Source organism: Prorops nasuta, unplaced genomic scaffold (assembly GCF_024137725.1).
Source record: "Prorops nasuta isolate Cenicafe-Biocafe unplaced genomic scaffold, Cenicafe_Pnas_1.2 PNAS00339, whole genome shotgun sequence".
Lineage (NCBI taxonomy): Eukaryota > Metazoa > Arthropoda > Insecta > Hymenoptera > Bethylidae > Prorops > Prorops nasuta.
The window spans coordinates 6,475-34,360 of NW_027117135.1; the positions used below are offsets into that span (position 1 = coordinate 6,475).

At 36.6% G+C, this 27,886-nt stretch overlaps 1 protein-coding gene across 1 annotated transcript; it reads right to left on the bottom strand.

Moving 5' to 3' along the window:
* Positions 1–497: 497 nt before the first annotated feature.
* Positions 498–27,789, bottom strand: LOC136785426 (adenylate cyclase type 6-like; the record flags this gene model as incomplete). The annotated part of the gene is made up of 6 exons (XM_066746464.1): positions 27,388–27,789; positions 15,436–15,593; positions 8,955–9,215; positions 7,548–7,706; positions 3,405–3,618; positions 498–859 (listed from the first exon to the last, which is right to left on the bottom strand). Coding segments are annotated over exons 2-6 (1,077 nt in total), but the record flags the coding sequence as incomplete, so codon positions are not given.
* Positions 27,790–27,886: the final 97 nt, after the last annotated feature.

Here is a 27,886-nt window from a genome sequence, read left to right on the forward strand (position 1 = left end):
TATTTCGAATAGAGATGAAGGGATAGAGAGAAGCTGATAAGACGCGATTATACTTCTTAACAATAAACAACTGGTTCGATACTCCAAACGATGGATATACTGCAAGACACAAGCAATCTGTAGCATACGTGGAATAATAAGGGTGTGGAATTAACCAGATAAACGCTGCAGAATAGACGAACCCTGCTCAAGTATTTGTACCGTGCTCCAATTAGATTTCCAATTGAATTCGGGCTATTCGTAAATACCATGTAATACCCAACTCCGCGAATGTGTCACTATCAACCTATTATATGGCAAACTGTGAAGCACTACTGCGAGCATAATCTAGTTTGCATTATTGGAATAAATTTCAATAGAGCCCGTTAATTAGCAAGAATAATTTCATGCGTGCTGGCAATTGATATTGCTATCGTGATTAATGTTACATTCGGATTTAAATATCGAGGCTGGTTGAATGAAAGAAAAATGATAAGATGTATTTGATCGAGACTTACGTGTGCCATCATGGCTGGATAATCCTGAGGATAGAGCAGTAGGGCTCCAACGAGGTGTGCTGCCGAGAATACGACACCAGCGATGCAGGCGTGTCTGAGTCTGATTGGCAGGAGGGCATAAGCCATGTAAATGAAGAAACAAACAGCCCAGGCAGCAGCTAGTGGACCACCGGTACGAAGATTTTTCGCCACTGGCATGGTTCCGTTCTGCCTATCCTCCTCCTCGTCCTCCACCTTGTGCAGGTACGCCAGATGAATATTCAAGGTCACCTGTATAGCCAGCAAGGTCACCAAAACTAGGCCACTGACCCCAGCCAGCCAGATCTCGTTCATGCCTGGCCTCGAGATGGTCGCCACCAGTGCTAAAAATCATTTGACAAATAAATATATACATATGATTCTGCATATTAACGAGCTCGTCTAGAGAGCTCAACGCTGGATGTAAAGACAGAAGCTCTCGTGGCTTTATTTAATCAGACTGAAAAACCTAATCTCTCCTGTCCTTTTAAGGGTATACGTATATATATATATAGTTAATGTAAGATAAATACTGCTGTGATTATCCGGTAGCTAATAGCCTTTCAGCTTACAAAGTGTCTGGAGCTCTTAGATCCTGCTGTGAGATTGCCTCCTCGACTTTCTATATTATTTAAAATACTGTCAGACGAAGAAGTAGGAAAACAGCCCAGGATGACGTTATTTTCCACGTTATGTCGCAGACGTTAGTCGGTTAAATAAAACCCTTGCTCAAATAGCTGGGAGACGACGACGAAGTAGAAGACAAGCGACGACAGGATAACTAAAGAGTTTATTTTAATTTATAGAATTAAACGTTTCAGCTCCAGCTGTCAGCTACTCGAGAAATTAATACTCAATTTCGCGGAGCAACGGTGAAGAAGAAAACTTTCTTCCCGATGTTTTAAACCGGGGATAATAGGTCGAAGGAAAGGATTCCCCGTATTGTTGCAGCATCTCTCATGACGCTTAATTTGCATTTTTCAGTCGTAGCTTTTACCCGCGAGAGAGCGACGGAATAAAATAATAATTTGTCTCCGCGCGATTTCATCCGGCTTTTTTCTTCCCTCCTCTCCTTTTATGCCCTTTGTTTTTCAAAACGCACAAGCAGTGAAAGTGTATTCGCAAGTCCAGAATATATATAACCGACACAATTTTCTTCCTCTCACTGATGGTAATCGAGAGGGATAAAATATGTAGTTTCCTGATGTAAAAGGCACTTGGTTGACTTTATAACAAATCGAAAATTTCGTATATAGTAGACAATTTAATTATGAATAAAATTTATATGATAGTTTTCTGTGTAGTTTTCTTTTATTTTTAATTAACGAAAGTAATTAAGAATGAAAAATTCTTTAATTCAAGGCTCCCCATTGGAAGAGGTATCTCGTGATATTCTATTATAGTCAGACGTCGCTATAGAATAATTCGTTGAATATAGTAGGAAGCTTCGAAGTAAGGAATTTTTTGTTCCTAATAACTTTCTCATTAAGGGGACTGTGCAAATACCGACAATTACAGATCGAATACCGCCATTTACTGCTTTGAGAATATAAAAACGATCTTTCCAAATTAATTTATATCTCAGTGGAGAGTTTTTATAATGACTCGTGAACTTTAATTACCAAAGCGATCAGTTCTTGCTTATTTGTTTTATACGAAGTACTTCATCGATGCAGTTTACCCCACAGTCCTCTAGTAACCAATCAATTTTTAATGACTCCAACAATATTAAGGTAATACTGTTATTTAGATAGATAATCTTTCGTTATATTAATGGGCTATCGAGAAAATAATGACGACGCATTTCCATATTTTGCATATGGAAAAAATGCCTCGTTACTTTTCCATAACAGCCTAATATTATCCAAAGAGTTTCTGAACTCTTCCGTGGAAAATTAATATTGTGATCGCGCATCGTTTGGAAAATTTATTGACTCACATGTTTTTGGCCAAAAGTCGAGCGCGTGAATTTATATTTGACAGGAGAACGTTTTGTAGTATGTATATCGGGCGTTCTCGATCATGGAAAGAGCAGAGTACGTACGTGGACGATGAAAATCGACCGTATCTATATAGTATACTAGTAGATGTAATCATATGTACAGGGTGTTTTTATAATAACTAACTTCGGACCGCGGAAGTAAAAACTCAAATATCTGTGTATATGCAATTAAATCAATTGTTTGTATTTACACACATATCTAAATTTTAATAGAAATAGGGACATTCGAAAAGACAAGACTTTATGCAAAAAATTAATATTTTTTATAGGTTAGAGAGACGAATGAGCTTTTAGGTCCACATGATCTGGGGCAAGTTGGAGTGTACACTTCGTATAGAACGAGGCCCTTAAGACACTCCTGAGTTGAAACATAAAAATTCATTTATCTATGTAAAACTTAAATACGTGTGCAAAAAGATAGGAGTTATAAAACAAAATACATGCAAAGAATTCATGTGTTTCACAGTTATCGAGGAGATAAAGATTTTCTTACAGTTATACGCCTCGATATTCAGGGACGCATCAAGCGTCTCACCCTGTATCTATATATATATATACATAGGAAGCGCTCATTTCGTCGATTGAGCAGCGCACGCATTGCTCATTCAACTGCGGCTATCACGTTTGGGACTAGTGACCCGCTTCTGACCCGCTCTAAAATGTCAGTAACAATCACTCTTCCGCTCCTGTATCGATTTTTTTTTTCTTTCTAAAGGAAAAAGTCCCACCTCGTTTTCCCTGTAATCAATCTCGAGCGATATCTCTATACATAAATTAAATCCATCGCAAACTCCGATAAGTCCATCCGCCGATAATCTCAGACGTGAAAAGTTTACAGTGACGTCACAACAGGTTCTACGTAAATTAATTGTGAAGTTTAGACTCACCAGCGTAGATACATATGCATATCAACAAAGTTACAGCTAACGATAGGTTCTCCAGTCTTTGCAGTAGAAGAAGAAGGGGCTGACCATCAGCCAGCATTAATCGCAAAATCAGTAGTAAGCCCAGGGCAACAGCTAGACCCGCGAGTAGGCAAAGCACGTGCGTCATGTTACTCTGGTTCATGTGCAGGAAATAACGTTGATACAACATCTCCACCTGTCAAAAATTAAAACCACCATTTCGAGAGGTTATTTTCATTGTGGTTTTGCAAACAATTTTCAATCATGGATATGTAAAATCCAATTATAATGTACGTGTAGTTTTATTTTCCGAGAGTCGATTGATTTTTTATATAATAATAAGGCTTCGGGGATGCTTGTAACACGATATCCTACAGTCTTTCATCGTATATTTTCCATGGCTCCTCTTTTCTTAAATTAATTCAACCAACACTCATAAAAACAAGCTTTATTAACGCTTAATTTCCTCGTCATAATATTCTCATCGGTTCGTTTTACAAATTTATTATCGTATTCATGGCCAATATTGAAATTGGAAGCTAGAATTTTTCAAGCAGTAGCTTGTACTCCAAGAGCCCAGCATTGAATTCAAGGTCAAAAATTGCAGAAGAAAATTCCTTTAGTCTCCGACGTATATAGTCTGGAGTAGTGGAAGAGGGTTTGTTTTCTCCCTCCTTCAAATACTGGCAAGTCCTAATTTGGGAGTGGCCCGAGGCATACATGACTCAATCACCGAAGTCTCGCAGGATTGGCTGTTGAAAATCATGATTGATTGAGAAAGTGAAAATGAAAGGGGGAATCTAGAACGACCGAGGCATGGACAACTCTTTTGCTGATTGAAATTTGTATCTTTATAATATAAATAGAGAGTCGAAAGAAATTCGTCAGGCTTTTTGGAATATTTGACGTATACGTATAGCGAAAGTATCTTATCACTTTGCGAGGGATTATCCTCGTGAACCGCGAAAGACAGGAGCGCTCTGCGTCTTATCGACAATGCCGTCCGTCAGCTACTATAGTGATTGATAAGATTCTTTGGCAAACAGAAGCATCGCTCGCGAGATTTCCTTGCAATTTTACGACCTGGCAAAGTATGATAAATCTATCCCCAGCCATTGCAGCAGCGGCCTTTTTAAGTGATTGCACGAGTGATATTAAATATGTCATTGGTGCACGGGGACCCTTGTAATCGAAGGGGAGGAAAACTGGAATGCTGAGAACACTGGAATGTAATAGGCAGTGGTTGCGCATTGATCTTGAATTCCTAAAGTGGCGCAGGATGGTTGACCGAGGGTTTCGCTGAAATCGATAATCCTTTCGTATCGAGTGGTATGATCAGCGATTAGCCAGACGAACAGGTGAGATGAAACGATCGTTGACGATTAAACTGGCTGTTTGCTCTCTGCGAGCGTCGGATTAACCGATCATACCCGAAGCCACTTAAATAACGAATAAAGCCCCAAATCACACATCTCCACCTTTCCCAGCACGATTAGCTATAACGACTCGCTCAATTATCCCCTGATTTCATTTATGCTTCAAGAGACGCTTATTTTTCCCTCCATGCGACCGTTTAATCCGGCGAAATGAAATATTAATTTTAAAACGTTCGACGAAAAATGCATGTTTTTCATATTTCTCGCATGCACGAAAAAAGAAGTCCCCTTAAAACGATATTCGTGTTCCTAAATGTTGCATACGTTTGAGAAAGTATTTTTCAAGGAAACGCTCGATGGGAATAAACTTTATGGAAATACATATCGTGGATTGTATAAATTTGAAATAATAGAGAAAAGGTATATAAGCAGGAGGAAAATCTCGTCGGCAAAATGGCACCGTCAATCTTTTTAACCTCCAATCCCGAATTGTCCAAAACGCTCAAATCTCTTTAAATTTTCGGGTAATGGGATCTTCTTATCTCTATTCGATTAATATAATTTGCCATTAATCTATTAGGATTGTAAGATTCGCGCGCATGTGAAACATTCCTCGAGAAGAAAACAAAGAGCCACTGGAAATTCTTCGATAAAAGTTAATCGATTTTGAAAAACTGTGCATAACTAAAAGAAGCCTATCTTATTATCAGTGGTGCGTAATCAGGACTCGAAGATACGATCGCTCTCGTTAAATCAATCATGGCAAATAACATACGGGATTAATGATAGATCTTGTTTATTGATTATTGTAAAATAAAGCAAAATCTCAAGTTCCATAACTAAACTGACGTTTTCAAGTGTAAATTATTAATGGTTGGTTATTTGAAGCTTTATTAGGGTTGGATAAGAGAGATGAAACGGCTGGGTGAAAGGAGAAGTAAAAAAGGCGCACTCGAGGAGAAAATTTGAGCCGTGGAAGAGGCAATAATTTTCGACGAGTCGTTCATTGCGATTCCAAGTACTCTCGACGAAGTTAGCGGACTTTCTGGTTTCCGGATCTTCACTTACGTGACCGGACGTTTAAAATCCTCGCCAAAACCATCCGATCAAGTATGAGAAGCAGTATTCTGCGTTGCAGCTATAGTCTGGATAGGCCGGTCACGTCTCCTTGAAAATCTGGGATCAATTTTGACTCTCGGGACCATCTGCTCGCTCATTTCTGATACAGAACGATACCGATATAGCTTTCTAGCACACTTTTGCCGCCAGCTTTCAGAGACCTTTCCAACACATGTTTGTTTATGTATATATATCGAAATGGAAAACTTTCGTCTTCGAGAAAATCGATACGTTATTATAATACGTATATAGTAAACTTTGCCTCATACAACCTCATACTCATTATCCGAATAGAAGCTAACTTCCCCTGCATGAACCTGCAATTGTTCTCCCCTGAAAAGTTATAAGCTACGTTAACCCGAATGGACAATGTACAGTATTATTTCAGAATAGACACGGAACTGCTCTCTTCTATAACGAAACTACAATGAGATTGAGCAGAGCATGTACGTAAAACTTGTTTTTCTGCAGAAAAATATAGGAGAAAAAAGAAGAAAGTGGAATGTATTAGTTTATAATAATTCAATTTATTATGTATATATAGCATGCTGGAAAAGGCATGCACAGCATTCAAGTTCGGTTGGCTTAATTAATCATTTGAAAGCTAGGCATTAATAATAGGCGATAATTATATCTGGTTACGGAATTAATTTTGAAATTGACAAATACTTGATAAAATGATAATAGGTCCCGTAGGAAATGAGTCTAGAATTGAAGATGAAGTTGTGGTAAAAGGGGGTGGAGGCCAAAAACTTTCAGAGAGTTACAAATGGTGATAAGTTCGAGAGGATAACGTTGAACTGGCTGGAAGTTAGTTTTGCAATGAATTTCCATGAGTGGTGAGACACGGTAGCTGTGAACTTGTTGCTTGATTTTGAATCGTCCCGTTGTCTCCTGAGTTTCTCTCTCAACTAGATTCAATTCTCTTGATTCCTTGTACGAGCACCATAAACTCGCTTATATCTACCACTTTCATTCCTATCTACTTTTCGGATTACCCCCTTATCTCGCCCCTCCTCGCCACTTTCCACACTTTGAATTTCCACTCACCTACCATAATTTCTGAGAAAACTGGCGATCTGACAGAAACGACCTCCCCTATATACTATACACATTTTCCTGGAAACCAGATGCTTAATGAGAATTTCTAATTGGAGCATAGTTTAAAAAGCAAAAATACCTCCGCTCTTTTTTTCAGCAGCTGATGAGAATATTGCTCGCATTTCTCGATATTTTCTGCCAATATACCATTTTTAGGTACTATCTTTCTGCATTTCCACTGGGACAAATTGCGAAAATATCGTTTGCTATCGCGATGGATTAAACAAAGGAAAATATTACGATTTCGAGAGGTATTATTGGATAGTCCGATGGAGCGAGGAGATTTAATTGGCGTTATTAAGTTTCATTTAGGGGCGAGTAGATGTAGGATGAACGAGAGCATTGAATTTTACGAAGATGGATCTTCATCGAGGGTGATTAATTATGTCGAGTGGTCTTTTGTTTGTGCCATTAACGAATACGACAGGAGAATTAATGTGATTAGTTGTAATGAGAGAGAGAGAAAGAGAGAGAGGGAGATAAAAAAGTGGAGTTAATTGGAAATGACAGTTTAGGGTGAGAAACATACCTGTAAGTTCTTGAAACGATGCGAGGTACAGAGGGAGCTGAGAAATCTGCTGAGCGCGCATCTCCTCGATTGCTGTGTTATCGCTGCATTCGCGGCAGCTTCCGCCATTGCCTCCCTTCCGGTGCCTAGACCCACTCCGACTTCCGACCCTCTGCCCATCTGCAAACAAAGATCGATATAGAGCCTCGCGATTACCACGATTTATTAGACGACCACCCAAACAAATCCGCTCGTTCCCTTCAATTCAATGTAACACGGTGCATAGCATAACACTCGAAACAATTCGATCTTCCATATAAATCTTATAAAAAAAAAAAATCTCCTTCCACTATTACTAATCCAACATTTCACCACAAATCCCTCCTCCTCCTCCTCCTCCTCCTCCTGTTTCCTCTTCCAACAAACATTTCGTCACCTGCAACTATCCACATCTGCATCCTTTTGTGGAAAAAAAAAACTCTGATTTCATTCACGTATAGAGGTGGTGATTTAATAGAACGATAGTCAAATTACTTTTGGAAAATGTACTATAGATTTTTCGTTATCCAATCGAATGTACATTCGATGGCAATGACCGTTATTTCTGACAAATTCACGTTCAATGTTGAGGGAAACGAGTGTTTGAGCGTAGAATTTTCACGTATTAGTACATGTCAGTGGAATTAACAGATTTCTATGTGCTATATAAATTTAATTCGATTATATTGCACGTCTGGTGGGCGTATGCTCATTATTTAGTGATTTAACCTATTTATGCAATCTGCTTGAATTAAATTATTCGAAGCTATTGTAACTGATGAAAGATCGAATCGAGTAATTATGATACAATTCGCTTATTAGAATTAGCCTCGATAAACTCATAATACCATCGAGACTTAAGCCATTGTTTAGTGTAAAGGAAATTAAAGTAAAATCAATAAAATAATTACGACTAAATTAAGAATAATAGGAAATCGGATGAAAAACGAGTAGATGTTAAAACAATTGAAAATTCTTTACCGGCTCTCTATATAAAAATAACGAGTGAAACAAGAAAAAATTAGCATCCGTGGGGAAAATTCATATTTTTGTCAAGTTTATCGATTGCCCACGGTCACACATGGCATGGTAGATTTCACTGTTCTACAAATAAAACTAGTTTGGCAGATGGAGGGTGCTTCCAAAAACAAACTGGTATTGCGCATTATTAAAACAGCAATCCACATCTAAAATCCATTTATATGTATTGTATAATATCCTATATATATTATATACGTATAAGGCATAAAAATGAAGAATAGAATAGAATTTTATCGATAGGAATCAAATGACCAAGAATTTTTAAAGCTATGTAATTTTGTAAGAATTTAATAAGATATTACATTAGGGGGTGGGAGTCGATAAATCAGTAGGAAACTGAAATCTTACCGTGATAATGGATGGTCGAGGTGCCCCAGTAAAGTGTTCGATTACCTCCCAGTTGGACTTCTTGATAGGTGTGTGAGGAGTCTTGGGTGTGTTAGGGGTGTTCGGTTGCGAGGATGGTGAGGAGGTTTTGGAATTTTGCTGGTCGAGCAGCAGCTCGACACGCGGTTTGCTGGCGTCGTGGCCGCTCACGTGTTGGCGCACGCTGGCCCATCTCCTCGTCGTACGAATCGACCCACTCTTTGTCCTCGAGCCAATTTCACCCTGCAACAATAAAACGACGCACTCCTCTTAAATTCCATCGGCCCTCTTTTCATTTACTTTCTCTCACGTTTATTTCTATTCCAATCCAATTTTTACAACTTAAATTCCCACCCCTATTCTCCCCATCATTCTTTTATACGATCAATCCATTATTATTATTGTCATCAATGAGAAGCCTCTATTGATCTAATATAGAAATACGCGAAATAAAAGTGGAAGGAAGAATTCCTAGCTCCTCTCTTTTTCATTACAAAGGAGAGAAACTAAAGGGAAATTGGTTGGTAAAACTTTTGACATGGTTTTTTTATCTCAGATATTCGTAAGAAGAGACGAATGAAATCTGGGAGGCAATCAACAAAGCTATCACAGTGTAATATCACTGTCCTTAAAGGACTTTCAGTATTTCATTGTTCGCTGCAGTAGAATCCGCTGCACAAATGCATGGCTCGGTGCATAATTCCTTCAAAGGATTTACGGTACTCCGAGCCAAAACGCTTGCTCTTCCAAATAACGAAAAGGACTGCTGGAAAGAAAGCTTTTCAGTGGGTCACCTACACCACAAACAGACACAGATACTCGCACTTACGTTGCACATTTACTTTTCAAAATTGGCCAAGGACTCTTGTTCCCAATTTGAAAATTCCAATTTCTACACATCCTGTGAATGGAAAAGTAAGGAACCTTTTCTCTCGTAATTTCTTCTCCAAAGAAATAAATTATAAGCTCTCGAAGCTAAAATTCCTCACAAATCTCTATTTCCAAATGTATATCATTGACGTAGGATCGTGAATTGTAATATATATATATATATATAAGTTGTGTATCCGAAGCAATGAAACGAAGATTGGGGCAAATTTGTAGAATAGTGGGTGGTTAATTCGTCGATAGGGTTAATGGAAGCCATAAAGGGGATGTCGTTTTAAGAGTTACAGCTGCTGCTACTTCCATAATGCACGTCGTCGTCGTCGTCTTCTTCCTCTTCTTCGATCCTAGCAGCTTCTCTTTCTCAGACACGACACGGGGAGCGTCATTGGATGAGAATCCGGCGACCTTGCCGAGTGCTTTTCCATTCAGTGTCGCATCGAGTAGCGGTCACCGAACAGAAAGTGCCAAGAAGACGAATGGAGAAATGAAAGGGCGAAACCGGATCGAGTTTTCTTCCGAAGGAAATAGAAATTTAATACGACTTGGATGTTCCTTTTGCGGCTTCGTTGACTTGGTCGCCGAAACATGCGGCTCGGACGCACGCTTACCTTTTTATCACCTATTACGAATCCAATTGATTTTCCTCTTTATCAATCATCCCCTTACCCCCCTCATACCCGTGCTACGATTAAACCCGGCGAAAACAATTGCGTCACACTGCAATTTTCGCCAACTTCATAAATCTATTAAAAAATTCTGCCAACGCTGAAAAGCTGTAAATAATTTTAATATTAAAAAGCTTCAACCTTCGACTAATCTCTTCTTTCCTTCTTTTCGCTCCAATCCCATCCTCATCCTTTTATCCCAATTGACTCGAAAGCACAAGCTTCCCAAGATAGTACATGCGAAGCTTTATTCCAAATAATTCATCACTAAACTGTACTAGCGTGAGATTTATGAATTGGAGCACCAAGAGGATAAGGCACTCTAAAAAACCATCAAAAATAAATCAGGAAAACACCTCACATATCATATTGCGGAATATTCTTATTTTAGCATCTTCAACTAATTTTCTAAATTTTCATCCTACTATAACGAAGGCTATCTATATTGGGCGAACAATTTAGATTGAATTATTCACCCCGTTCGTGATGGAATAATTCGCGTTTATATGGGCAGATGTTTGGTCAGATGCAAAACGTTCCGCGAGGTTTTATCAAAGACATTTGTATATCGAATTTGCTCGGGGCAACATTTAATTAATTCCACGTATTGTCAAACACCTGCTAATACAATAATCGTTTCTACGCATCATTCGCTTAATACGCGCGATCAGATTTTGCAGTAGGATAAACCGGCCCAATGGAATAGCCAGTACATTATTTGTTCCTGGATAGATAGAATGGCGTGAATTAATTTCTGCCTCTCGTGGTTCGTCGGACAATCAAAGTACAGACCCAACTTCCAGCCAAGGAACCTTCTAATTTCATTCTATCACGAGATCCAGCGTTTCTTTTTCCTCTCTCTCTCTCTCTCTCTCTCTCTAACCTACCCCTATCAATCTGACCGAACGTTATCACGTACGTTTTACGTTCCACCAAAGCAACGCCAATAAGAAGCGCGCGAGGAAAACTAAATATCTAAATCGAATTAAAAGTACCAAGCCAGAGTTTCGTACAATTTTAATCGCATGTTCGGAGTAACTTGATTTATTTATTTTTATTTTCTTAATTAATGCATTAAGGTTGTTATTTATAAGAGTTAGTTTGGATAACGCGTTGGTGAATTTTTATGGAAAATGAATAATCGGAGAATATTGTGAGGAGTTTGGCGAAATTCAGTGAGGTTTTGGTTATCTATTAGCTCTGACCATGAGAAGCAGTGCGTTTTAATTAAATCCACTGCTTTGCTGGGATCTCGTGGATTCCGTTAAAGCTGCGGTGCATATATAATATTACGTGGTTCGATACACTTCCCGTTTCGTTAATTAAACCCTTTTCCATCCGTTGCTTGTGATTGGTAGTCGGAAAACCAAGGGAAAACATCGGTCCCGATTTTCCTCCTATTGTCACGAACGTTTCGTGTCGATAGCGATAATTCGGTACTCGCATTAATACGAAAGGAGCGATAAATTTAGTTTGTTTTGCATTGGTCGCACGTGCATGCTTCCGGTATACTAAGAGGTGTGTGCAATAAAGCTCTTGGTCGAAAATACTAACGAGAATGCAATGGTTCGGGGTAATGCAAGTTTAAAATTGTTCGCGGTGAATTTTCGAAAAAGAAAAAATAAAATTGGGAGATAGTTTATCGATGAATCATATACAGAAAGAATCAGAAATTGCAAATTCACGATTATTGTCAAATAATATTCACCAACGTTGTTAGGACATTATTTCTGGCAAATTTCTCTCATTCTAACTTTGCATGCATCTGCGTGCAGGTCTTTGTATTTCTGCTTCCATTCCAATCGTTTTGAAAAACATTATCAAAATCAAATTTTCTAAAGTAATAAATAAAATGGTATTTCTTGTAAATATACTGAACAATTGGATTTGTCAATTTTTTTTATTAAATTGCCGATGTAAGTATAATTGTTAAAATTATCAAGCGATTCCATCGAAGTAAGAATCTTCAGTGATATCGTACACAAAAAATATCAAATAACAGATTATCTCAGGTATTCGAGTGGTATTTCTCGGGTACGACTACAATTTTTCATAAATTGAAAATTGCATATGCCGTGAAAAACGCAAAGAATTCGCAAAGCGAACGAATTGTTAACAAATATCGTCTAACTGTTTAATTCTGACGAAAAAATCGATAAGTTAACATTATGAAGTTAAAATTGACAGTTTGTATATACCACAAAACTTTTAATAGTCTTTTTATCAGTTGTAGCGAAATTAATGTGACTGTTATGAGCACCTGGAGTCACGCGCAAGTCCAGCTGAAATTAATTTCTGAAGTACAAAATTGGTGTATATATAATATTCTACAAACAACAAATTACTCTTTTTTCACAGGATTACGCATTAACTGGAAGGGACTACCTGGGCGAGAGTGTCTTAAAAAAAAGAGCGTATCAGAAAAACTGTATCTAAGTTTTTTGGATCTGCTGGCAAGTTTTGCAGTTTCATCGTCAAGAAATTAATTAACCGAACGACACGACAGAAAGGAGGAGAAGGAAATGGGTAGAAAGAGCTAACCCTCTTGATATATTCCCTCGAGACTGCCAATCTTCTTTTTCTTCGCGAGTACTTTTTCTCGCGTATGCTTCATCGAGTATTCAACGAGTGTTCTTGGTGCTCGACACTGCTTTTGCACTACCCCCTTCTCTCATATCTTATTCACGCATATCATCCATAGATCCAGCTTCATAAATGCATCTGCAATATCAACTGCAGAGATAACGCACTTCTCTTTCACACATATTTTATAAATCTGTGTCACTTTTAGCGTTATTCTCAACGCGTCAGCGCCACTTTAATCTCGCACTCGTCCTGCTTGTGTGTGCCGCCTGACTCCAAAACTCTCTCAAATTTACAATCCCCTCCCTCCGGCTGCCCCGTTTGTTTATTCCTATCGACTAAAAAATAAAAAGAGCGGAAGCGTTTAATGCATGCAGGCCTGCAGACCACTATATACGAATCAACACAAATTGCTGGAGTATTTTAATTCACTATATTCGGGACCGAATAAATAGTTCCAAATTTGACAAACTTTGCAGTATTGCGAATCTTCTCGATTATTTAAAATTTTGACTGGTATTATTAATTTTTCGTGAATTTATTTATTGCAATTCTGTCAATAGTATAAATGATTGTGCTTTAAACGAGTATTATGAAAATTTGAGAAAAAGCTGCGCTGACCGCTAAATTTTTCAGTTATTAGATCAGCGTTTAAAGTAAATTTAGCACGTAGCAATGCTGATTATAAATGCAGCTTAATTGTCGGAATTAAAAAATGAGGATGGCGAGTGCGTTTAGCACAGACCACGATACATCTGTTTACACTATACAGATGTAATATACTAGGTGGAGAAATCATAATAGTTTGGTTGATTACATGTAGTAATCAACAAATAATATTACTTATCCTATGAAGAAAAATAAGCGTGGTAACAAATTTTCGCGATTCTTTTCTTGTTAAATTGCTGTGATTCTTTATGGACCGTTTGAAAGAAGCATAACTTTCTTTACAATTTTTGGAAATTTTACAATTACGAGTTATTGGCTTGTGTTATTAAATTCATATGTCACAGATAATATTTTTATTTCAGTAAAAATACGGTACACTATGCTGCCAAATAAAATAGAAAATATAAATGCCACTTATTACTTTCGAGGAAACACTACAAGTTTGATGGAGTTTTTTTTTTGACATTGTAACAAAATACTAATGAGAGCTTAATTAGGTCTTCACAAGCTATCATATTAATGGGAAGCTGCTTGGTAAAGGAGTTTTCGAATATCCATGTAAGAAGACAAAGGATTCGAAGATTGATACATGTATATATAGAAAAGGTAAAAGGCTATCTTCTATTTTGGTGTCTGAAACAGTCAACGCTTTTCAAAGTCCAGTAAGCTTTCGAGCTGTGAAAGGTAGCATGGAAATTTGAGTTATAAATATAGAATGACTAACCAGGTAAGCTTTCATAACAGAAAATAAACTCACGAAATTTCTAGTTGAAATTTAATTCTTTTTTAAATTGATGGACAATTTCACCAATTTTATATGTCAGTTTTAACTGTATAATTTTCCCTTTAATGGTACTGTCATTTCAACATGCTTATCGATAATTTCACGTGGCGTCGGATAATTTCCAAAACACGTCCGAACGCACAACTTAAAATACACATAAAGCAACGATACTCCATAACCTCAAAGGTATCAAAGTTTGACACCGAAAGTTTGTCAAGCTCTGACATAATTACAGAAGCAATTACAATTTACATAATCGATTCCCACGTTATTAATTATGGAAAACTATTTTTTCAAACGAAATATCAACACGAAGGAAACTGAAGGACATTGTTATATGGATACAGAGGCGTGTGTTACTGTCAATTTCGCCCAAACAATTTTTTCTCGGTCCTAACAAAAAAGAGAAAGTTATTACCTGGACCATTATTAAACAATACGAGGACACAATTGGCCTTCTGAAAATAGCAGTCTCGATTTGCCCCAAGTATAATAGTAATGTCCAAACTGAATAATAAGTCGATTCGTGCGGAATCCAATAAAATCCAACAATGTTGTATTTCATTTCCATACGCATTGTTTTAATTGACTCCAAACATATCGCACTGAAGCTATACCTAATTTGACTATGGATAAAAATATCCGAGCGTTGACAAAACGGGCTCCAATTATGCGTCTTTTCCGTTTCATGTATATTCTACAGCTAGATATGCAGTACGTGAAAAACAATATCACAAAACTCCTTTTATAAAAGAGGGGACGCATGGTGTATGCAAAATTGTGACACATGCAAGAACGGTTTAATAAAACACAAATCATTTTAGTAATAATTATTATATATATATATTAGCTGATTGGTGATAGAATGAATTACCTGGTGACTTCTGCGACTGCCGCGAAGACTGAGCCGGTGGCTCCATTCGCGTTTTGGGAACTCCACGCCGTACTTATCCATTTCTGTTTATTCTCGTGCCGTTGCTGGAAAGCCCTCTTGGGCAATGCTTCCTTCTTCTCGGCTACTCCATTCTCGTTCTGGAAGAAACAGTAAACAATCTAAAATAACACCTGTCTCTCTCAAACCAACGCAGAGTCCTCTCATGCAACAGTTTAAAAATATTTATCCTCTTATTTTTCTATTTTCTTTCAGTTTCCAGTTTCCATTCAGCTCTATTAGAGCAAAAGTTGAGTCAAAAAACACACGTCAATCATGCTAAGCGGAGTGACGGAATAATTGGGTTCTATTTTCGAGAGAGATGAGACACGAGATGAGAAAGGGCTACGTGCTCGAGTCGCTGGGAAATGATAAGAAAATCTAAAAGAAAGGAGAAGTATTCTCGGATAGCTCGCGATGTTTATTTCTAAGATTCTGCGAGGTTTTCGTCGTTAAAGAAGGAAATCTAATTTTGCACAGGTAGCGTAATCGTTAAGAGTACAGAATACTGTCGTCCCGGGACGTATCTCGTTTCAACTCTGTCAGCTACCTTTTTCTACATCGTTTGCAGCCCGTTTTCTCAAGGAAGTAGTCCATTGAAAGCTCCCACGCCCTTTTCCTCCTCTCCACTCTCTATCGCCTCGAGAGTAATTTTGAAGAACCTAGAGAAAAAAAAATATATCCACCCGCGCAGAAATATTTAACATCTTCTATCCCTTTTTTCTTCCTATCAACTTCCGTAAATTTTAATGTTCTATGAACCTTTATCACAAACCTTTGCGAAATATTCATCAGTGGGGTTTGTGCAAAATTCAGAGGACCCTTTTGATAACTATAGTTTTTACTTTTGTTCAACATATTTTGATTAAGCTATAATTGGATGGTGTTTCGCAATAATGAGCCAAGCTACAATTATATATTGTTTCGAGACACTTATAAGCAAATAGTCAATCTATTATAAATATCTATTGACGTGATTATCGGTTGACTAATTCGTTAGTAGATGACATATTGTGGTCCGAATAAACTCTTTTATACATTTTTGCTCGTTATAGGGTGAGAACCTACAAGTGTATATACAGCTGCATAAATCATTATTTCTAAAAATATGGGTTAACTCGGCATTGCTTAACATCGTCCAATTAAAAATAAAAATGACCGATCGTTGTACTTATAAGGGGAAGATTACACTTTTCATGTAAATATGGTCTTTAGTGAAACGCTATATAAAAAATATTAATTCACGTAAGTTGACTAAAGAAATACGAAACTTTTTTTTTAATTATCTACCGAAGCGATTAACTGTAATGACAACGAATGAAACATGTAAGTCAATAAAACCCGTTGATAATTATTGGAAAATGCATCCTGCTCGATGCTTTTTCCAATGCGAATTGGTATGTCCGTGTAAGCCGACAGATATCGGCAAACAGAATACGAAATTTGTTACGTGGCTCTCAGAATTGAAAGACGAGAGATAGCGTAGTAACGATTTATCCCTATAGCTATACACATATATATGTAGGTATCCCGTACACAGCACACGCTGCGAATGACTGTTTTCAATTTGCCACGGATCTTTCAACCCCACTCTTTTCTATAGCGTGCCAATTAACCCATCTGATAAAAGCTAGTCGAAGCAAAAGAAATCTAACAACTTCGCATCTCGTTTATCTCGCTATAATTCACTTGTACTATTACGGAATTTTAAAGGCATCCGATAAAAATGTTCGGAGAACTATAGAAAAGCGATGTTGACGCTGGCACAATCTATACACGTTTTGTTATAATTATTGATTTTTAAGATCGTATAATTCGTTTTATTCATTGTTATATATTATACATTGTAAGATGCTAATTGTTGATTGTAATTTCTTCAGGATTATCTTTGATCGCTAATTGACCGATTTGAGGAGGTACCGACATAATATTATGTGACATATTTAAGCGATTAAATTTCATGCACACATTCTGATAAAACTTCTTCTGGTAAAACTGCGTTTTAGCTACGTCTGTTTATAAGATATTTTTATTATTATATAGGATGAAACGATAACGATATTGTGAAAACGAAATGATGTGAAACGGGCCAGATTTATACACTCGCAGGCTTTATTTGAATTAAGAATGAATTATGCATGTAAACGTGTTCTCGATAGTTTATTCAAAAGAGGATTGGGCTGTAAAGTTCCAAACCAATATTGATACACCTTTATTTTCCCTAGAATATTGAAAAAAAAATGAGGTGAGGAAAAGCCTATACTCGATTTATTATAATTGATTTATGAAATAATATGCGATAAATCAGGGCTTTATTTATAGTCCGCATCAAGCAAAGTATTTTTACACGTTCCACCTATCAGCAGCAGACGTCTGGCTGGTTCAAAAATACTTTTTATAAATTCTGTTGTTATTGTATCTTGTTTACAAGTTCATAAGTGGAATTTTACTTCCACGTTGAAAGCACAGCTTGGTACGGTGGTGTAGTTTGGATAGTTTGTGCTTTACAAAATAAGTTTACACTTCAGTAGAGAGAGAGAGAGAGAGAGAGAGAGAGAGAGGAGTGTCTGCTGCTGGCATGTGCGTACCTTCTGCCCGAAAGGTTTTTGAGACGAATTGAAAAAAGTACTAATAATACAACAAGTGTCAATGATACGTGAATTTCTTCTTAAATAAGTGCAATGGTCGGAAATTTGAGCAATCAAGAGAGCAATATTCGGTGGAACAGTTGGGCTCATTAGTATAGAGGCAATTTGACAGGAGGATCAGCCTTGTGATGCCTCGTTTAGACGACGTGGAGCATGTCGAACAAGTTGGAACCCTCGTGAATCGACTGGCGACTTGCCTAACTAATCGCAAATAGCTATACCACGCATGACGTTACTATAAATCCTAACGCCTTCTATAATCAACATCACCCACCTCTCCTAATCCTACCAAAGTCTATCGCTAAATCAATCAATGAATTTCCGAAAAAATGCAAAAGTAATATTTTTCATAAATTCGACTAATTTCAACTTAAAAGTGATTTATAAGTTGGTGCAAAGTGAAAAATAATAGAAATGCAAATTAACTGTGGCAATTGATGTAGAGAAGGATTTTTCAACTAACTGGAATAAACAAAGTTTTGGATAGTAAAATTTTAGATTAAAAAAGTTTTCAAGATAGGGCAAATAGCAAATTTTATTGAGCTACGCTGCGTTAACAGGAATGTCGATTAGTAACATATTACAGTACTTTTGAAATACGCTAATCACTCTATAATTTTCTATAAGGAATCTAGCATGAAATACGATCAGATAGAATTAAAAGCCCCGTCAATTATAAAAGAAAATATGATCCGTTGGATAATTGATCCTAAAATGTTTTCTTCTACACTATTAGTACTGAGTCATTGATCATTTTATAAGGAAAATTAATGATCCATTATATGAATCATTATACTATTACAAGAAAAAAAATGAATTTTCTATTATAATTAATAAAGCGAAATAAAGAAATCTTTGCAAAGCCTTCAATCAACACAAAAAACCATTCGCAAATTCGAGCAATATTTATAATTTCATTTGTATAATATCAATCATGCATATTACTATGCCATCATTCTATCTTTAGCATTTTAGCATCCTATCCTTTCAACTTAGTCAGATATCATTATTTTTATCAGGATTAAGGTTTTAACCTTTTATAGAATATTCATTTAAAAACCAACTTATTACTATCAATTTGAGATTAGACATTTAATATTATTTGTTAATAGATAAACGATAAAAATAATATATTAAAAACATATCAATGACCTATAACCACAAGATAAGCTAAAATCATGAAAAGTGGTAAAATGCTGAACGGAAAAATTATTCGATTATTTTCCGACTACGCTCGATAATAAATTAAAGTTTAGTTGAAACTAATAATAAGAAGGCAGCATTTAGTAAAAGGTTTCGTGCGCTCTAGAATTATTAAAGCAACAATGCTGCTATCGAGGCTTTAGTTTCTTCAATGTAGGCTGCACAGCTAAAATTAAAGTATCGACGTAGGAAAATCTACAAAATTATGTTAACTTGTCATAGTGCATTATTTACGCCTCACGATTACTGTGATACATCTAATAATTCATTAAAATGAAATAAGCTGTTATATTATAAAATATTCGTTTGGAAATAAATTTCTCTGATTTTGATTTAGCTTTGATTTTCTAGTTTAACCGTGGCAACGCTATATTCTGCAAATTAATCAATGGAATTTGTGGTTCTGGAGAAATGTTTTTGCATATACAACACGTATATTTAGATTGTTGTACGAGCGATTTGGTGGAACGTATTTCAAGCATGAGTATCGAATCAGAGTTTCGAATTTTGGTTCTGTTCTAAACATTAGATATAGTACGCATCTATAATAAGTCTAGCGTTTGAATGTGACAATTGACTTATAGTTGTCAAGGCTAATCTCGATATTAACAAATCATAGATGGCATGTAGCAATCATTTCCTGCACGTCTCTATAGCTAATGTCCATTGGCATTCCGATGTAAATGACCTCTTCTACCTGAGCCGAAGCAGTTTCGCGTTATAAAAATAAGTCGAGTGACTGGGTCTAATCGATTTCTCCGTCCAAGCTTAATAGTTGTGTACAATGTTACAAAAGAATTCCGTCAGACACAGTTTTTAACGAAAACCAAAACTTTTCACTCAACATCCTTCATATTTTATTTGAGCTATTCCAAGACAGCCGCAGCAGCTAACTTCTCGAATATTAATAAAACTTGGTAACAGCCCATTGTGTCTTAAACCTCTCTCGCTTTTCGGACCTCTCTAATAATGCTTCAATCGTCTATATTTGTATTTTTATGGAATTTCAAAAGTTCCGACTTTTCTCTCTAATGTGCAACCTCTCGTAGATCCATCGTCATCGTTCCAGCAGATATCAAATTTATGGATCAAGTAGAGTCTGCGCTTTATTTCCAAAGTTACAGTTTGGTCGGCCACTTAATTGCTCGCCAAGACGCGCTTTGCAATATACTATTATGGCTTTACGAATTCCGCTCATGAGGATAAAATTTTACAAGGAGGACGCTCGATTCACCTCCGTCATCACGTATTAGTATAGAATATATCCACACTTAATATTTAATATTACTGTCATGAAATCGTATGATGGCTGCCGGAATGAATTCCTTCCTGCATATTATTGAGCTTAAGACAGATATCGAAGAAAATTTGTCTTCATTCCTATAAGTTTTTATTTCCAAATAAATCTTTTCGCGTAATAATCACATTTTTTAATACCACTGAGTTTCATGGGAAGAGAGATAAAATATTGGACAGATATTATACCTTTACTCAACGTTGAGTCGAGCCATAAAGTCCATTTCTATAGTGTCATGAAAGTGAGTGAAAAGTTTGCTAGATTTTGTCAAGCGTTTGTGGGAGAAACTTTACACGAGATGGAGGAGCGTGCTGCCATCGATTTTATATACAAGACGAAGAGGGAAAAGGTTCTTATGTATCGCTGTCCTAGGCAGGATAATGACTTTGGCACTTCTTGTAGCCGTTATTGTAACAAAAGAGAAATGGAGAGACGAGTGTTAAAAAAATATAACAGAGACTCATGCTGGGTATTGTTAATGCTTCGTTGGGAAATTAAGGCAAAGAAGGTCAAACGTCGAATAATTGTTGGTATATATATTAGAGTAACGGACCGCGCCGTGGTAGCATTCAAAAACTGTTGGCTTTGTTTATTGGATCGAGACTGATTAATTTGGAATTTGCTACCATTGTGTGCGCGAGGTCCTTTACCCCATTTTATTTATCGTTGCCCCATGTAGGATAATGACTTTGGCACTTTTTATAGCAGCTGCTAACAAAAGAGACACTGAGACAGAGAGAGAGAGAGAGAGAGAGACGAGTGTTTAAAAGAGAAGAGGCTCATGGTGGCTATCGTTGCTGCCTGGAAAATAAGGGAGCGAACTGAGCGAAGGGTCAAACATTGAATAACTATCAAGAGACATTAGAATAACGAACTGCGAAAGCGTTTAAAAACTCTTTGGTTCCGTTTATTGGATCGAAACTGATTTAATTGGAATCTGCGTCGGTATTAACACAGTTTGAAATTACTACGGGGCTCTCCTCTCCATCTCCCCTCACACTCGGTCACGTATCGTAAGCTTATGACCACTGTTTACGTAAATAGTAGCAAACACGTGCATCCTTAAGCTCATACGCGGAAATGTATATATATATATATATATAATACGCTTTAAATCTCTTCGGTCAGACGTAACATTAATTACCCACGACGACTGCGATGAGCTAAAAGCTTTACGTCCCCATATGATACACCGTAATCACTTAGCTGAACGCAAAGATGTACCACAAATCGCTGAGTTGTTTGAATATAATGACCAATGTGAAATAAACTATTTAAATGATTTTCTTTTATCCCTTGACAAATCACTCAGATTCACTAACCATTTCACAATAATTCACGTTCAGTGGACAATTTTCGTCAATAATCTTTTTCTGCATTATAAGAATATATTTATGTATCGTTTATATGTATATTGTATTGTCTCTTAGAAATGTTCTCTCTCTCTCTCTCTCTCTCTCTCTCTCTCTCTGATTTTCTCTCCTTCGAATTATAAAAATATTATTTTCTCATGTAAAAATGCTTTCTCCTATTTCTGGATCTGATGGAAAGATTATTACGTTTTTATTCAAAGTCGATCAGTAATTTCCTATCTTTAGCAGATACAATATTGTTTTTACCGTAAATCATTCTATTTTATTATCGTGCGTGAAACGACTAAAAATCATATTTTGATTGATGGATGAATAATTAAACTCCGATAAGATAAGAAAATAAGTTTTTTACGATTGAATTGATAAAAAAACAAATGCAGGTTGGAATCCCAAAGAAGTTTAGTGAAAAAATGTGCTTTTGAAGTTTTTTAATAACAATAATACCTGTACGATTCATCACGCGAAGTAACAGTTTTATTTTCGGAATTTGGTATAATTGAAACATGAATATCTTATTTGTTTGCTCCATCGAAAATCGTTGAAATCATTATTATTGGGTTATGAAATAATTTCCTAAATTACTTCGAAAGCTGATTACACGATAAAATTTAATTAGTTAAATTTGTGATGACATGGAAACAATTGAAATGAAAAGGAGTCGATCTTGTAGATAAATTTTTATAGTGAAACAGTGTAAATGTGTATGATGCTTGAATCATTGACCTCGTGCAATACTTTATCGCTCACGAAATCGCTAACTTAAGGCCAGTGCACATGCAAGAAGCAGAACTTACTCGGATAAATCGACCAATCAAGGATATCATGTGCATACGTAATCAAATAACAACAGAGAGAAGAAATGTTGACCTCCTTCGTGTCGTTCAACTTTCTCTCTTCCCCCCCCCCCCCCCTTTGATACCAACTCTGCCAAATGCTGTGTTGCTAAAACTATATCCCCTATAAAATATTCCCTCCAAATAGATGAGCCATAGAGTATCGAGCTTATTTCCAAGCAAAGCTCTTGGGGAAACATACGATCTTACGAATAACAATTACCTATAACTAACAGAATTTTCATAAAATAACAATAAGCATCGTACCAATTTAATGATTCTTATGCCGCATTTCCTCCTCCTCCTCCTCCTCCTCGTCTTTCTCTTACGTAAGGAAAAGTTACAGTTATTTATATCTTTTTGCTAAAAGGTTTCATAAAAGCTCTCACCCAACGAACGATTGTTTTTTTAAAAAAAAATGTTCTTTTTTGTGAAAAATAATGAATCTTCAGTTTAAGATAATGAATAATTAATATTTTTCATGTAGCTAGTATGCTTTAAAGATAGCTATTCTTCAGCGTTTGAATTATAAAACACTTCACAGGTTTTAAGTAAGGTCTACATAGAAGCTTAGCTATAAGAAACATCACATTATAGTAGGAATAAAGTGATGGCATTGACTTATTCCCTGACGTATCAGGTGTAGGTAGTGGAAAAAAATTGAGCGCATTCCGCTTGAATGCATCGTCAAACAGTCGTATCTCTCGCTATTCCCAAGTAGCCAGGTGGAAAAAGAAAAATCTCATTTTCAAAGCTTATTTCCTTCTTTTTTATTTTGTTTAATATTTAAGAACTTAAACTTTCTGATTATCCTCGATATGACAATATCACGTTTAAAATATAAATTCCTAGAGCAGAAATATTTGCTTTTTTCTATTACCAAAAGCCTCTATATAAAATTGATTTGTTTCGAAAATTGTTCGAGGACCGTCAATTGTCTGTGGAAAAGTGCATTGTCAGGCAGAGCCGTGTGGAGAAAGGAAACAATTTTTTATGTTTTCGACGAATTCAAACATTTCGATGGACAATAGATTGCCTCTTTAGTAAACATCGAACGACGCTTGAAAACTAAAAGTGCCCCCCGTCCGTATCGTTTTAAACGATAATTAATGATGCTGCTATATAGATAATTGTGCTATATATACTCTTCAAGATTTATTCCTCGGTGTATTATACAAAGGATAATCTCAAAGATGAAAGTTTATATATGAAAAGTTCAAACCATACCTACCTCTCGTCTTTCGATAAATTCTAGTCAAATTTAGTACGAAAAGTTTAATTCTTTCTTTAATCAATCTTTTACAAAATAGATTAAAAAGAGGGGTTTTTACGACAACTGATATTTCTGATAACAAACAAAATGTTTACCGATGACAAAACGTGTAAAAAATGTATAGCCAGTAATCTCCCAGCTTTTTAATATATTTCGTATTCTTGAGATAATTCTGTAGTATCATGAAATGTGTAGGAGGTTTTAACAGTGCGAACAAACCTAAAGCTTAGAGATCTTTGTAGACTTGGCTATACAATCAGGACAACTTTCCCACAGGTAGCATCAGTATGAAACTCCAGCGGCGATAATTAATGATAAGTAGCCGTTCGATCGGTGAATTTAGGGATGCTAATAGCTCTCCAAGTTGGAGCAACAAATTGAATATTCTGTACAGCCGTGTTGATTCCAGATATAGAACGGAACGTTCACCACTGACACGTAGACGCAAACATAACATACAATTATATGAATCTCTCGCATCTAAATATAATGCAGCTTGATGGATTGCTCGACCGCTGACACATTTTCCCCACAATCAATATATTAGAAAAGTTACGTAATGCTGCTTGAAAATAAGCTGGGATTATCGCTTTCCATGCACGGAAGCATGCAAAACTGGTAGATTAAATTTATTGGCTGCGGTAATTAATACTCTTACAATTATCATCGTTATGGGCAAAAATACTGTATTTGACCATTCCACTGACTCTATACACATATACACACAAACGAGTTTACATTGTACCTTTTGGAAGTCGATAAGCCCTTATCAAAAGGAAATATTGCTACGAGCTTGGGACGTAACAATACTTATGTGTTTTGAGCAATTGTTGGAAATGAATAGTCAGATTTGGGAGAAACTTTTGAAAAACAGCACACTATAAGTATCGTGGCAATCGGAGATAAGAGCAATGTTATAATGGCATAAAGTTTCAGATATAGCAACGCGGGAACACAAAGGTTTCTGATGTCATATATGTATGCATATAACGATACACATAAGGGGCAATAGAGTGCTCTCTTCGTTCGAATTTATGCTTGCTTTCGTTTGACTTTCCTGGCGCCTATTTTATTGCAATATCGTCCGCAAGAAAGCCCTAATCTTTTTCGTCAAGAAAATAGTCTTTTGCGAGAAGCCGCATCAAAATCATAATTAAATGTTCAATTTTATTATCTGAGAAGCTGGATGTAATCATAAAGCTACAAATGTGTTCTTTTAAGGAAGAAAAACTTTTTCTTAATTTACAGTTACATTAATAATGTCTAATATCTGATATCGCGTGATTGAAGTAAAATATCATATGAAACATACGGACTAATGGAACAACTTGGAAAATGAGTCTTGTGAGATATTCAGCGAAAGAGATAAAGGATTCATAAAGGTAAGAGGTTGGTCAACAAAAGGTTTTTATGCTTTTCTACCGACAGGCTTTACATTATTTTATTTATTGCTTCGGTAAGCGCCGTGTTTCTACATATACAAAAGGATTACACGCGTGTATTAATGGTTCGGTAAGAACGGGCAAAGTGACAGAAACTACTCTTTGAAATATACTATGCATAGGAAAGCAAACATGGGGTGTACTTTGACAAACAAACACTCCTTATCCACTGGGTGACTTACGAACATCCACTTGCTTTGCCCATTCTCTCTCGCTCTACTTTCTATTCCTTCCTGACTGATCTTTTTTTAGAATCCACCTATGAAACTCATCTGGACTCGTTGTTTTGTACACAATGGATAATAGGAAATCTCATAACTATTTGCGATACGAAGTCGGAAGTTTCCGTTAGCTTTGATCATGCTCCTCTCTTCAGAGAATAGTTAATCGTAATTTAAAAGCTTATGGATTATTTTGTATCCCGGATTTCCATTATTCCAATTTCTTCTCGGTCGATCCCTCATCTCGATAAATCGACTCGATCCAAATACCAAGTTTATTTTCCATCCTCATTTATTAGCTCTCTTTCAACGTTCTATTTATTTTTGCCAACAAATTATAATCCTTCAATCATCAATAGTCCTTGTTGGACGAGTATTAAAACGACGCTTTGCGTCTGACTAAAATACAATCGTACTACTGCTGGTAAATCTCCAGTCATTTATTACAAGCGTATTGTATTGTTTCGTTCGCAGCAAAATGCTCGAGAACCTTCTGACAAACAAATTAATATTACCGAAAGCTAATTAACGGTATTCTAACTGCAACGAAGCTTACAGGAAATTAAACATACGTTGCAATTTAAAAGTGTTACTTTAGAGTATTCTAACACAGTTTGCAATCGTGCGTAATAATGAAATAATTGAGCGTGCAATTAAGGAAGATATTGATCTCCGGTGAATCTGAAATTTATTTCCGAAGATGAGATTTTTAAGTGGAAGAACTCTATTTCGACGAGGCGAGGTTGTTCCTGTCAATGTCTTTCAAGGAGAAAAGTTCGTTTGTAGAATGCCTTAAAATACAAAGTAGCTCTAAGTCAATGAGTCCATTGCGTTCTGTTATTTTCGTACGGGGCAAGTTGCAAAGTGCCGACAGACGTTTCATCAGTGTTGAGGAGTGAACATACATCACGTTGGTATTCTCAACTTTAAATAATCACCAAAGTGAATATTTTGGATTCCGCACTATCTTTTCGGATTTCAATAATATTAAATGGTTCAAAGAGGATTTTGACGAGATGGAAAACGCTTTACAATTTGGATATTATTTGAATATTGAGAATTCGTAATAGTAAAATGGCCAGGCTCCAACATTACTTGAAAACTCACGCTCGCGGAGCTTTCTCCACACAACAAGGCAACATCCCAAGCAGCTTATTCCCTCCGAGATTACATCGCAATAACCGTAAGTTTTCAAAAGCTCCATGACCCAATCCCAACGAGTATTGCAAACTTGCAAATATCTCACTTTGATTATTCAATTAAATCCAACGATATAATTAATCTGCAGAAATAAATAGTTTGATATATTCGCTTCATTGGGAAAATATATATGTTGCAGCATTCAATTTTTATCAACTTGCTGTAAATGTTTGAAAAAAAAAAAGATTAGGAAATATTGTACAAACTGTATTTGCCCAGGGTTGATAAATTTCGGGATATTCCGCTAAAAGCTTAAAAAATCAGGGCACGTCGTTAGGACGAACGAATTGCTATTTATCTTGGTGGAATTTTCTATTTGGAGAGACGTCCAGCTACAAGTTGACGGGTACGCGAGTGCGATTAGCGGCTACTGCACTAATTGACGATAAAACTGAGCATCCTTACCTCACATTACGCTTGATCTTGACACGATTTTCATCCTCGACGTTCCTCGTCTCACGCCTCTTTCACATCCATCCCACCAACTCCCGGATAGAGTCAATGAAGAGACGCTAAATCCAAACGGTAAATCTCTCCCTCATCACCATCAGCGATTCTTATCTAATCAACCAATTTTCTCGTCGCATCTTTCTTCCTTTTTTTTATTCAAATTATAATGACATCCCCTCGTGAGAGTTTTTTTTTTTTTTTTTTAAAGAAGCCGGCAGGTAAATGGAAGTTTGGCGATTCTCAGGCCGATCTTCAGGGTCGATATGTCCGAGTTACCAGAGATCAAAGTGTTCTTGAAGACTCTACGAAAATGCCAGTAACACACCACCCTCCCACAATTACAGGAGCTTTGATCAAGTTCGCGATAACCCGCGCACCTCTTCCCTTCCCTTGATCCCCTCCCCATTCACCCCCTCAATCCTTTCTCAATAATTACCAACAACACTTCGTAACA